We start from the raw sequence: 11,834 nt of genomic DNA, 5'->3' as shown, positions 1-11,834 counted from the left end.
ACAGAAAAAAAAAAGTAACGTGTACTCAAGTTCTTAATGAATGTAAACAAAAAATATATATGTTTTGGGAAGAGCTAAAAATATATTAGTTCTCTTTTATTCCAGTTGCAAATTATATTTAACCTATTGATATCAATAAAAACAAAAGATTACTGCCTGGCCAGCATGGCTCAGTAGTTGAGCATCAACCTATGAACCAAGAGGTCACAGTTGAATTCCTGGTCAGGGCATGTGCTTGAGTTGTAGACTTGATCTCCAGTGTGGGGCTTGCAGGAGGCAGCCAATCAATGATTCTCTCTCATCACTGATGTTTCTATCTTTCCTTCTCCCTTCCTCTCTGAAACCAATAAAAATATATATTTTTTAAAAAGAATTACTGATTACTCATTCCTGCTCCTCAAAAGAAGTGGGAGGAGGGGAGTTTGGCGTCATGCTGTGCAATAGGCAATGTTTCACTTGTTCTTTTTTTTTTTTAATAGAACTAATGCTTATAACTTTCACTGGGTTAAGAATCATGTATGGCCCTCTCCGTTCTCAACTAACTTGATTTGTAACCTAGTGGTTAAGGCAACAAGGTTTTGCATCAGTGTGGTTTGATTCCCTTAGGATGTTAATATTTATTGAGGATCTCCTAGGTCTTCTAAGCACCAGAGAAACAGCAACAAACAAAAGAGACAAGGTTCCTGTTCTGGTGAAGCCCACATTCTACTATGGAGAGAGATCATTTAAAAATAAACTAAACAGATAAATAAGCAAGATAACATCAGATAAATAAATGCTCTGCTATAATAATGAATTTAGTGGGGTTGAAGGTAGTTGCTACTTTATTTTTTATTTATTTTAAATATATGTTTATTGATTTCAGAGAGGAAGGGAGAGGGAGAGATAGAAACATTAATGATAAGCGTTAATCATTGAATGGCTGCCTCCTGCAGTCCCCACACTGGGGATCTAGCCCTAACAGGGAATTTAACCATGACCTCCTGGGACAGGATAGAACTCCTGAGCCATGCCAGCCAGGTGGGTGGTTGCTGCTTTAGATAAAGGATCAGGAAAGGCTTCTTGGAGGAAGTGGCATTTGAACTAGTACCTGAATGAAGAAAGGAAACCTGTAATGCAAGTTTCCAGCTTCCTGAAGTTTCTGCATCAGTAAAATAAGGAACAGGGCTGCTTTGATGATGAAATGTGTGAGTGAATGGAAAGCACTTAACACTGACCTAGTAAGTATGTGAAGCCTACTGAGCATCTTTCTGGCTGGCTGTCCTCAAGACATCAAAGCCTAGAGCAGGGTTAGATTTTAATCTTATTAACAGCAAAGTAAGTTACCGAATCACCTCATATATGAGATTTAACTTATTCTCTAATTTCTAGATGTCATTTCACAATCAGATCCATCCCTTTGGATTGCTCCATACCTAATGATCTGTAAAGGTAGTTATTGTCACTATCCATCTACCTCTGGATTAGCTGGGCAAACAGCATGATCATGTTCAGATGACCAAATCCACATTTAATGTATCTGAAGATCTAGTCCAGCATTAACATAATACTGTGCATTTTAAGATATTTCAAAATTAGCAATTTAAACAGAAGTCCCCAGAGGCTGTGGTCTTGTCTTGCTGATGCCACTAGTTAGGTTACACAGCTAATTCCATCAGAGCCATTGGACCAAGTGTTAGTGTGTGTGAAGAGAGTCCATGAGTCAATTGCCAGCACAGAATTCTTTTTGACATAGGAAGGCAGATGATCTCAACTTTGAGTGCATACAGTGCAGCTTTCTAGTTGAATGGTTCTTGACAATAGTGTCCTCTGAAACATAATGCCTGGCCAGGAGCCAATGATTCTGCCACCAAACAAATCACTGTGCATCTGACGCCAGAACGCCTCTGTGCGATGGTAACAGGAGTTCTCAGCCCTGGTGTTCCACAAGATGTTGCACTGGCTCTTTTATTCTTTATCAGACCCTGGAATTAAAAATTTTATTTAGATTGTTTCCAGGAAATAAGTGCTGGTGGAGGGAGAGGAAAAGAGAGGGCAGGAGACTTTAGTGTAGTTTAAGAAATAGCTTTGCTATTTCATGATTCCCATTAGGACAAAATCAGTCTATGTTTTGAAACCCAGTTTTATTAATTGTTTAATAGATATTTTCACTTTAAATCTCATTTAATTCTAGAACGGGAACAGCTTGGTTCAAACTGTTAGCTAATGATCCATATATCATTTTAGTAGTTGCTAGTTACATTCAGAAATGCATTAATTTTGTAAGAATTATAGACTTTCAAATGTGGAAACAAGGAGTATTTTTAGATGAATAAATTAGAACACAAATTTGTTTCAAATGTTAATTTACTATAACATATTATAAACCTAAAATTAGTAGAACATTCTTAAAATAGTATAATTCTTCATTTAATTTGCCTTTAATTTTCTTTTTAAGATTAAAAGTAGACAGATAATACTGTATAAATACAATTGGTGATGTAAATGTTATCTAAGTTATGCAGTGTTCTTTTTGAAAAGAAATATGCACCAGTTAAAATATTTAGCCAAATTCCCTCTCTAATTTTAAAACTATTCACTGATTTAAAATTGCAGCTCTTTTTCTGGAAATAACTTCAGAACATTTTTACATCTCACATTAAATAAGTAGAGCTAAGCATCTTATTTGATAGGAATATTTTTCCCAATGAAACCAAACTTGCCAGTGTTTCTTCCTTTTAGTTGCTTTTCACTTAGCAAAACATTCTCTTTTCTTATAAGCTAAATATAGGTATTAAGCTACTATAAAAATTACAGGAGTCTCTTTTAAGTATGGCTAGAAACCCAAAAAGAAAATTAAAAAAAGATCATTGAAAAGGTTTCTTGTGGTTTGAAATGTCTTCCAAATATTCATTAAACATTTAAGTGAGTAAATTTGCAGAATATGTTTCTGACATTGGCACTGGTTCTGTGGTATTTCTCTGATCAGATGGAAGTGCTGTGTGTTATGCAGAGTGCATTCAGTCCATTCATGCATAAACAATATCATTTTCATAAATTAAAACCTTCCCTGCAGAAGGAACATCTGTGCCTGCCTTTGAATAAAAGATGGTGGCATGTGAGTTACTCCTTGACTGACTGGAAGAATCCTTATGTTTTAGAAAAAAGTTAAACAACCAAAAAGGCGGTGGGGTGGGGAGCAGATCAAACCTAACTTGCAGTCTCCATTTTTACCTTATAAAAATACCCCATAGTATAGATTTCTCTACTTGCTGTTTTAAACTCTTTTAATTCTTATAATGTCATTCTCTTATTTCTTTTGTTCACTATAGCAACAGTTTTTAGTTGGCATGAAGATGTCTAATTTTAATTACAGGTGAAATTGAGCTGCTGAATAGATCACATCAGATCTGAATGTTCACTTCATGGTCTCCTAGGCTGGGAGGATGGCACAGTTCAGATATCATATCATTATTATGTCTCTTAAAATAAGAGCAGAGAGAGCAATCTTGGATATGGGAAGCAACAGCTTGATTCCAAAACAACTCTGATTCACTTGGAATGAAATATTGCATTTTGGATAAGGTTAGGACTAACTTAAGAGCATTTCTGTCATGTGATGAAGGCTGATGGAAAACAAGCTAAAATAATATATTATAAAGTGCACTCAAACGTTTTCTTAATGTTGAAATACTCCTTGCTGCTACTGTCACAGCTTGATGGAGCCCCATTGGCGATGTTATTAGTAGGGCTAATTGTTCCTGTCCATTAGATTACTCACATTTTTCTGGAGCAGCTTGCTAAATGAGGTCAGCTTTCTGGAACCCCTAGATCACCAATGAGAAGGAGATTAAAGGAACAAGCTTGAGAAGGGTGGTAGTCATCCAGTGGGCATCCAAATCAGAGGAGGAACAATGGAGTTACTAATGACAGTAATCAGAGCACCAGGGTAGAGCCAGAGCACAAGTGCCAAAATGTTATTCCCTAGGAATCTTTCCTGTCACTCAATACATCCAGAGGAACAAAAATGCCAAACTTTTTTTTTTTTAGTGGACTTTACAATGGACAGAATCTTCTGTAAGTTTTCCCAGTGAATTTTGTTTATGAAAGAGCACAATAGTGCTCCAATCGCCCCTTCCAACAATATATTATAGTATAAAGAGTATGTTCTTCAGGAAAAGTAATTCATTACCTTTTTTCTTGGAAAAATTATTGAAATCATCATAAGGTGTTTATAAAACCATTACAAAATGCCACTTCTTGGGTTCTTTAAATTAATTAAATAATTTATTCCAGACATTTTCTAAAGGTATATAACTTTCTTTTGGGGATAGTACTGGTTTCTATTAGAGAACATTTCAGCTCAGGAAAATATACAGATAACAAAGCACTAAGCAAATGGTAAAGTTTTTAAACATATTTTTTAATATGTTGGCAAACTAAACTAGGTACTTGTTTGTATCTTGCTCGTTAATAATTAACTTAATGCCCCTTTAAAAAATTGAAAACATGTAACATAATAATTTAAAAGAATGAAAACCCAAAAGCTAAATGTGAAGATGCTCGAAGCAAAGAAAAGCAAAAACAACTGTTTGTCTCCCCACGACCCTCCCTCGCTCCCCTCCCCCAACAGCTTCATATTCCAAGTAGTGAAATATCACGTAGGTCCTCTCCTTATCTACAAAGATCTGATGACTTCCTAAGCAAGATAAACAGACTAGAAAGTATGCTAAAGTAAACTTTTCTTTTTTGTTTTATTCTACAAATGCTGCTTAGTATTTTCTTAACTCAGCAAATAAAGCAACTATTCCACTTAGGAATTATTTATACAAAAAAATCACTTTAAAAAGAACTGCAGCAATTGCTCAGATTTTTAATACTATTTTATTGCAATTGAATGAGTGTCTTCTAAATTGTGCATTACACCATAATATACAGGATTACAAACAAGATTACAGTACAGATCGATTGCAGTGGTACCAGTATCACGTTTCAAACAGCACTTAGTCCGGACTGCATTTTACATGCAATAGCTATTGTCTAATTATGAATGAAATGGTTTGAATTTATTTAAGCTATGTACTAACTGACTACAATAGTTATAAATCCAACATTAACAACCTGATTTGATTTAGGCTCAGATTCATTACATGAGTATATGACAAACCACCATTTGTGTGACTATGTATAAAATCATGCATTATATTTTCTAGAAACATCAATAGCTTCAGATTCTCTGTAAAATCGTGGGATGCAAAGGAGTAAAAGACTAAAAAGAAACAGTGCAAATTGTATGTGATAGTCAAGCAGCTTTTGATTTAAAGAAGGGTATGTTGGCATTTGTTTATAATATGTATATAAAAGCTTGTGCAAGCAATGATTTGATATGTTTGATAGGAAATACATTTCTTTTTCATCCTCTTGAGTGTTGTGGATCTGGTTTTCATTTTAAAGAGAGGGACAGACTTTAAAGTGAAATGAATTGCTCAAATTGTGCAATTTTTTTTAACAATTAGAGAGGAAAGAAGTGCTAAGGCAACACAATAACTTTCTAAGCACTTTTCTGCTGGTTTAAATTAGTTAAATTATTTTGTATAAATTAGATATAATTCTACTTTTCTGATATGTATAAAAATTGATGAAGCTGCATGGTTTTAAAATAGGAAATCCACATTATAAAAAGTCATTAAAAATTCTGTACAAAATCACAACAAAATAATTCAGCATGGGAAAGGTAACAAGTAGTAAAATGCTGGTTGAAAAATATATATTTATATATATTTTAATTGGCCCATTACTAGTTTAAAAATTGCATAGATCCTAATTATTGCTTGTGATTTTGTTATCCCGATCAGATAATTAATATGATCTGAATACAGCTACACCAAATTTGTGGTGCATTTTTTTTTTACTTTACTGTACTACTTTTTTTTTTTTTAATAGAAGAGCTATAGAAAATAATACATCAGGTCAACAGGAACTTTGATCCCCTGTTTCTTCCAAAGGCAGTAACGACAATAAATACATATATCACTTGAAGCTTGGAGTATTTGCACTTTGCAGCAGTAGTACCCAAAGGGCTGCCTTTTGTAAACACGACAGTCACTGTAAGCACAGTGGGTTCGCTTCCGGGCGTGGTGAAACTGACGTGCCTCTAATCGTGAAAGATGGCATTGAGCTGGGCACTCATGACTCGCTCATGATGTGAATGGCTATCGAAGGACATGATATTGTCTATAGGGATCTCACAGCGAGGGGCAGCGGCGCCCGAGAAGATGGATCCGTGGCTTTGGGCCCCTGCCAGGGTCGCTGCAGGATAGTGCATGGTAAAGGCATAATTTTTCTCAAACTCGGCGGACGGTTCGTGTTTGAAAGAGAAGTTGCCATTGATGCTGAGCGGCGGGCTGAGGGGTCCATCAAAGGAAGGGCTGGTGCAATCAGTCAGGGGGCTTTCAAAGAAGGGCTCCAGCGCGGCGCTGTAGGCGTGCGGCGGCGGCGGCTTGACGTGGAAGACGTGGGAGCTGTCCATGGTGCCGTAGGGCGGGCTGGGCAACCCCGGCGACTGGTAGGAGTAGGGGTGCACAGGGAAGGAAGCGCTGGCGGTGGGCAGGTGCGGGGGCATTTCCTGGTTCTGCTCCGGCAGAAAAGTCCGAGGATTGAGCTGCAGGCAGCCCGCAACCAGGTTGGTGGTGGGCTGGGATAAGCCCTTGCAGAGCGTCTGTACGAAGGAGACCAGATCCGGGCTTTTGCCGGAACGCAGGATCTCCGACAGAGCCCAGATGTAGTTCTTGGCCAAGCGCAGCGTCTCGATTTTGGAGAGCTTCTGGGTCTTGGAGTAGCAGGGCACCACCTTGCGCAGGTTGTCCAGCGCCGCGTTCAGACCGTGCATGCGGTTCCGCTCCCGGGCATTGGCCTTCATGCGCCTCAGCTTAAAGCGCTCCAGGCGCGCCTTGGTCATTTTCTTCTTCTTGGGGCCGCGTCTCTTGGGCTTTTGATCATCGTCCTCCTCTTCCTCCTCTTCCTCCTCTTCCAGGTCCTCGTCTTCCTCCTCCTCCTCTCCCCCGTTCCTCAGTGAGTCCTCTTCCGCGTTCATCGTTTCTAGGTCGTCCTCCTTCTTGTCTGTTTCGTGCTCCTCGTCCTGAGAACTAAGACACTCGTCTGTCCAGCTCGGAGGACCCTGGGGCTGAGGTTCGCCCATCAGCCCGCTCTCGCTGTATGATTTGGTCATGCTTCGGTTTCCTACATTCAATAAGGGAGAGAGAGAAACAGAAAGAAAAAAGGAGAAAAACGCTACATTCAAAAAACTTCATATGCCTTCAGCTCCCACTTCCTCATCCTGTAAAAATGCATGGGAAGTGCAACTCCTTACAAAATGAATGTCCCTAAGGAAAAGTTAAATGCAGTGTTTTATAACGGCATGTATGTGCCCCGCTGGTACGTAGGAGACAAGGCAGAGCGGGGGGTGGGGTGGGGGAGAGAGTGGCTACGTGTATATGTACACTCCTGTGTGTATGTTTCCTAGTGACCAACTTAAGTCTTTTTATGGGGATTACCCGGCAGGAGAATATGTGTGAAAACGAGTGTACCTTTCCGTGACTTTACGCTTGTCTGTATGAGTTCAAAGTCACAACGCCACAAAAATAATGAGTTTGAACATCTCAATTCTGTTCCCGTCTCTGTCCTGGCTTCTCAGTACTCAGAGATTAAAGTTGAAGAGCCATTACGTAATTTACCGACGCTGGCAGTGATTTTTAAGAAGATTATACTAACGGGAGATTGAAGAGCAAATGCATGGTGGACGCAAAGTACTTTCAACCAAATAATCTCACCATCAACAAAACATTTTGGGGGCGGGGGAAGTGGGCAGGGATCTTCCATGCCACCCTGGCCTTTCTTTCCTGGCCTCCGCTGAAAATCCGCCTTGTACAAAAGCGCCTGTTTGGGGCGAGGGCTGGGGGCGCGGCGAGAGCGCTCTCCCAGCGCGGGGATCAGGTGCGGAAGGCTCCTGCCTAATAAACAGCCCATTGAAAAGGCTGCCCGCTCTTTATTGGGCCTTTTCGAAGTTCTCCTCAAACCTCCCTCTAAAAGATGGAGTCATTATCATGGTCAGCAGTTGGCAGTGGCGAAGTTAGCGCGTTTAATAAGAGAAATAAAAAGCATTTAGTGAGACAACTGAATTTCTGGTTTCTGCAGTGGCTGCTGGGGACTTGGCCGCCTCTGGAGCAGTAACAGGTAGTAGGAGGGAGTCCTGCTCCCTTCTCCACATTTCCCCTCCTCTCAACTAAACTTTCTCCCAACTCGATTTGCTTTCCAGGGTGTGTATACCCAAGGTATCCATGTCCCATTCATGCGCTGAAAAAAAAAAAATAACTTGGCGCTTCCAATGTGCATCACATACATGCACACAACATAAATCCTGGTAACAAGGGCTTTTTTTCTTACTGGAATAAGTAAGAAAGTAAAGTAGTGCATTGCTTTCAGGACTTTGAAATCACCATTAGCAAACGACCAGAGAGTTATCTGCCTTATTAAAAATCCAAAGATGCTTCTATTCTTCACCTCCCCCGCCTCCCCCCCCCCAATTTTTTAAAATAAATTTTAAAATCAGAAAGCTTGCAGTAGGTATTTGAGTGACGGGAGTCAAAATGCGTGTATACGTGCCAGCAATCATGGGGAGGAATGCCTGTTTACACACACACACACACACACACACACACACACTCACGCTCACAAACGCACAGATACAGAATTTCTAGGGACATTAGGTCTTCAGTTACTGCTTTTATTTCCAAGCAAAAAATGAAAGGATTGTAATTACCTGCAGTTGTTAGTAGGTCCTGAGCAGTGATGGTCTCATAACCCTGGGGCCTCCGGACGTCGTGCCTTCTGCGCGGGACGAATTCCTCGTGTCCCGGCCGCGCGGGCGCTCAGGTTATATAGCCGAGGTGGTGATGCTGAGAGCGGGCGGGGCCGGGAGCCGAGCGCCCGCAGGTCCCGGAGCCCAACGCCCGCGCATGCGTCCAGGCTGTGCGCTCCTCTCCGCCTCCCCCTCTCCCCCGCCCCTCCAGCCTCGCTCCTCTCCGACCCTCCTCCTCCTCCTGCTCCAGTCTCCCGCAACCCTACCTCCGCCCCTTCTCCATCCTCCCCAGCACGCGCCATATGGTCCTTCCAGTCCGGCCAAGAGCCGGGAACCACGTGACCTGCCCATTTGTATGCCGCGGAGAGCTTCATTCCGGCCCCTTTGTGGCCCAAAGAAAGTGGCCCATCTGTCGCCAGTTAGAGACTCCGCGGACCAGTTTTTACCCGCAGGAGACATTAACCCTTTCAGGCGGCAGAAGGGGGAGCCGCCGCTGGGCAGGGGGGTGGGGTGAGGGGGGATTTGAGGAGAGGAAGCGGGAAAGCTAACTGACTACGTTTAGATCGGAGGGAGAAGCCAGCGTCGGGGCGAGAAGTAAGGCCGGGGTGAAAGAGGCGGAAACGCGGGGTCTGGGGCGCACAGGGACGCGTCCGGTCTCCTTTCCGTTACTCGCACAGGCACTGCCCTCCTGGGCACCAAGGCTCCCTGTCCTCTCGGAGGTGCCCATCTCTTGGCAGACGCTTTGCTCATTGGCGCCCAAAGGTGGCTTCTGCGAATCTCTTCCAGCCCCTTAAGCAAACGTACACGCCACATAGAACGGCTTCATCTGTCAAAGCAGCTTTGAGATGGTCCTCTAACCCCCTTCACTGGATCGCCCACTCCCAGCCCCTCGCCTCCGGGAGAGTAATTTTGTACCTGTCATGCTACCCCACCCGGTGAGCTGACCTTCAGGTACCCTTGTCCCTGGAGACCCCTCACTAGGCCGGGCCACTTGGCCCCGTTGGCCTGGGAGCTCTCTTGCTGGAGAGCTGGGCGATTTCTCTTGACTCGTGGAGTCTGCCTTTTAACCAAGGCCATTGGACGGTTGCCCTCACCCATACATCCCTGGTTCCTGCCACAGGCTGCTTCGTCCCCTTAATCCCCACTCTGTAAACAGGTATTGGGTTCAGAGGAGACTTCTCAGAGGGAGGGTGCAAAGGGCCTGTGCCAAATGGGTCTATCTGGCTCCCCTTTAGGGAAAGGCCACTAGCACAAGTCTGGGAAGAGCTAAAGGCCAGGACTCTCCAGACCTCAGAGGCTCTGGCTTGATGTGACCTCCACCTTTAGGGTCATGCGAAGACCACTCAGCTTCCCAACTAATTTGGAAGGACCCATATTTGTGTTTAAATGGCGATTCTTTCATTATTCACTTGTTTCCAGCAAGGCATGTTAGACAATGATAGTTTTTTTTTTAAGTTGGCCCGATCCCTTCCCTGTCCACTCTTTCTCTGTCCGCTTCACCTCTATTCCTCGGTTAACTAACCCCTTCTCCCCTCCCAGGCCCAGTAGCCCCTTGCAATGAACCAGGGAACTTGAGTTGCTTATTTAAAGGCAACTCCTCTAAATGCCCCTTGAGTCTGCAAACAGTGTGGGGTTGAGGGCTGGGCTGGGTGCATCTGGGAACAGGAGGGGGTGTGGACGGCAGGGGCAGAGGGTCCCAAGGAGATGGCTGGTGTCTGGAAAGTGGAGGTGGCAGCTTCCCAGGCTGGCACAAACCTGGTGGGGGGTAAAGGGTGTGTGACTGGACCCGTTGCCCAAAGCATGAATTGTGCTGACTTTCCAGAGCAAACTGTACAGAGTTTTTGCTTTTCTGGATCTCTCGTTGGTGTGCAAAGAGCACAGTGGAGGGTAAAAGGATTTAAGAACCTAGGCTCCGTGTTTACTCCTGTGTCTTTAGTGATGGGTTAAAGCTTGAGAGACATCCGAGGAACAGCCTGCAGAGACCGGCCCACACTCCGACCTCCGAGGACCAATGCGGCAGCGGCCCCGCGGGCTGGCCCACCGCGTGTCCGGGTTGTGGGGCTCACGTCCTGGCTCCCCTCGGGGGAGAAGTTGGGGGCGGGGTGAAAGCAGGCCCCAGCTGCCCCGAGGCCCAAGGGTGGCCAAGGGAGCTACTCCTCCTGCCCCCTCCCTCCGAGAAGAAACTACTCCCCCCAGTTCGCGACACCCTGTGGAGCGCAGGGAGCTCTCGGTGCGGCCGCTGTGCTGGGGCTGGGAAGTGAACCGGTTTCACCAGCCGAGAGCCTAACGCGCCAAGTGCGGGAATTATTAGAGTCGTTCCCTCCCTCTGCTGATAAACTCATCCCTACCCCACTGCCCGTCGATCGCCTAGGCCAGGGATTGGTACAAAGAAAAGGCCACTCCTGGATGCCCAGAAACCTGGCGAGGGCCGGTCTCCCAGCCCGGGACGCTCCGTGCGGACCTGCCTCCGTGCGGGGACTGTCTACCCCCCCCCCCCCACCCCGCGTCTGCAGCCGGTGCACGGAGTGCCCGCCGGACCCCTGGGGGGCTGCAGCGGGCTGGTCAGTCCCCAAAGGGAGGCGTCCAGGAGTCCAGATTGGGCCTAAATGGAGGTGCTTTTTGTTGGGGGTGGGGTGGGGGTGGGGGCGAAAAACCGGGGCCGGAGGTAGTGGAGCGCGGGGAGAGGACAGCTCAGTGCCGGGCCCACCGCCGAGCCCTGTCCTGCCACCTTCTTTTCTTCTCTTTCTTTGAACTTTGTTCCGACGGTTGCACACTTCCCCCTCCTGCTTCCCCAATTCTCTTCCTGTCCTCCGCCCCCGCCGCCCATTAACGGCCTCCCCTCTCCAGCTCCGGTCCCCACGGGGCGCCGCAGGCGGCTGAGCGGCACGCGCACTGCACGCGCGGCCCACAAAGCGGCTTTCATGACTCAGTGCCCTCGAGCAAAGCCCCGAATCCGCCGCCCCGTACCCGCTCCCAGCGCGCAGCGCGGGCCGGGCGG

General features: G+C 45.1%; 1 protein-coding gene across 1 annotated transcript; it reads right to left on the bottom strand.

The window, feature by feature from the left end:
- Nucleotides 1–5,961: 5,961 nt before the first annotated feature.
- NEUROD1 (neuronal differentiation 1) lies at nt 5,962–8,887 on the bottom strand. The gene is made up of 2 exons (XM_006083041.3): nt 8,798–8,887; nt 5,962–7,218 (listed from the first exon to the last, which is right to left on the bottom strand). The coding sequence occupies exon 2, from the start codon at nt 7,205–7,207 to the stop codon at nt 6,134–6,136; it is 1,074 nt and encodes a 357-aa protein (XP_006083103.1). The 5' UTR covers nt 7,208–7,218; nt 8,798–8,887; the 3' UTR covers nt 5,962–6,133.
- Nucleotides 8,888–11,834: the final 2,947 nt, after the last annotated feature.

The sequence above is a fragment of the Myotis lucifugus genome, unplaced genomic scaffold (assembly GCF_000147115.1).
Source record: "Myotis lucifugus unplaced genomic scaffold, Myoluc2.0 scaffold_5, whole genome shotgun sequence".
NCBI classification, from domain to species: domain Eukaryota; kingdom Metazoa; phylum Chordata; class Mammalia; order Chiroptera; family Vespertilionidae; genus Myotis; species Myotis lucifugus.
This window is presented reverse-complemented; position numbering and strand designations above follow the sequence as displayed.

Coding starts and splice junctions, on each gene's coding strand:
- NEUROD1 (XM_006083041.3), bottom strand. CDS start 7,207: ATGACCAAATCATACAGCGAGAGCGGGCTGATGGGCGAACCTCAGCCC.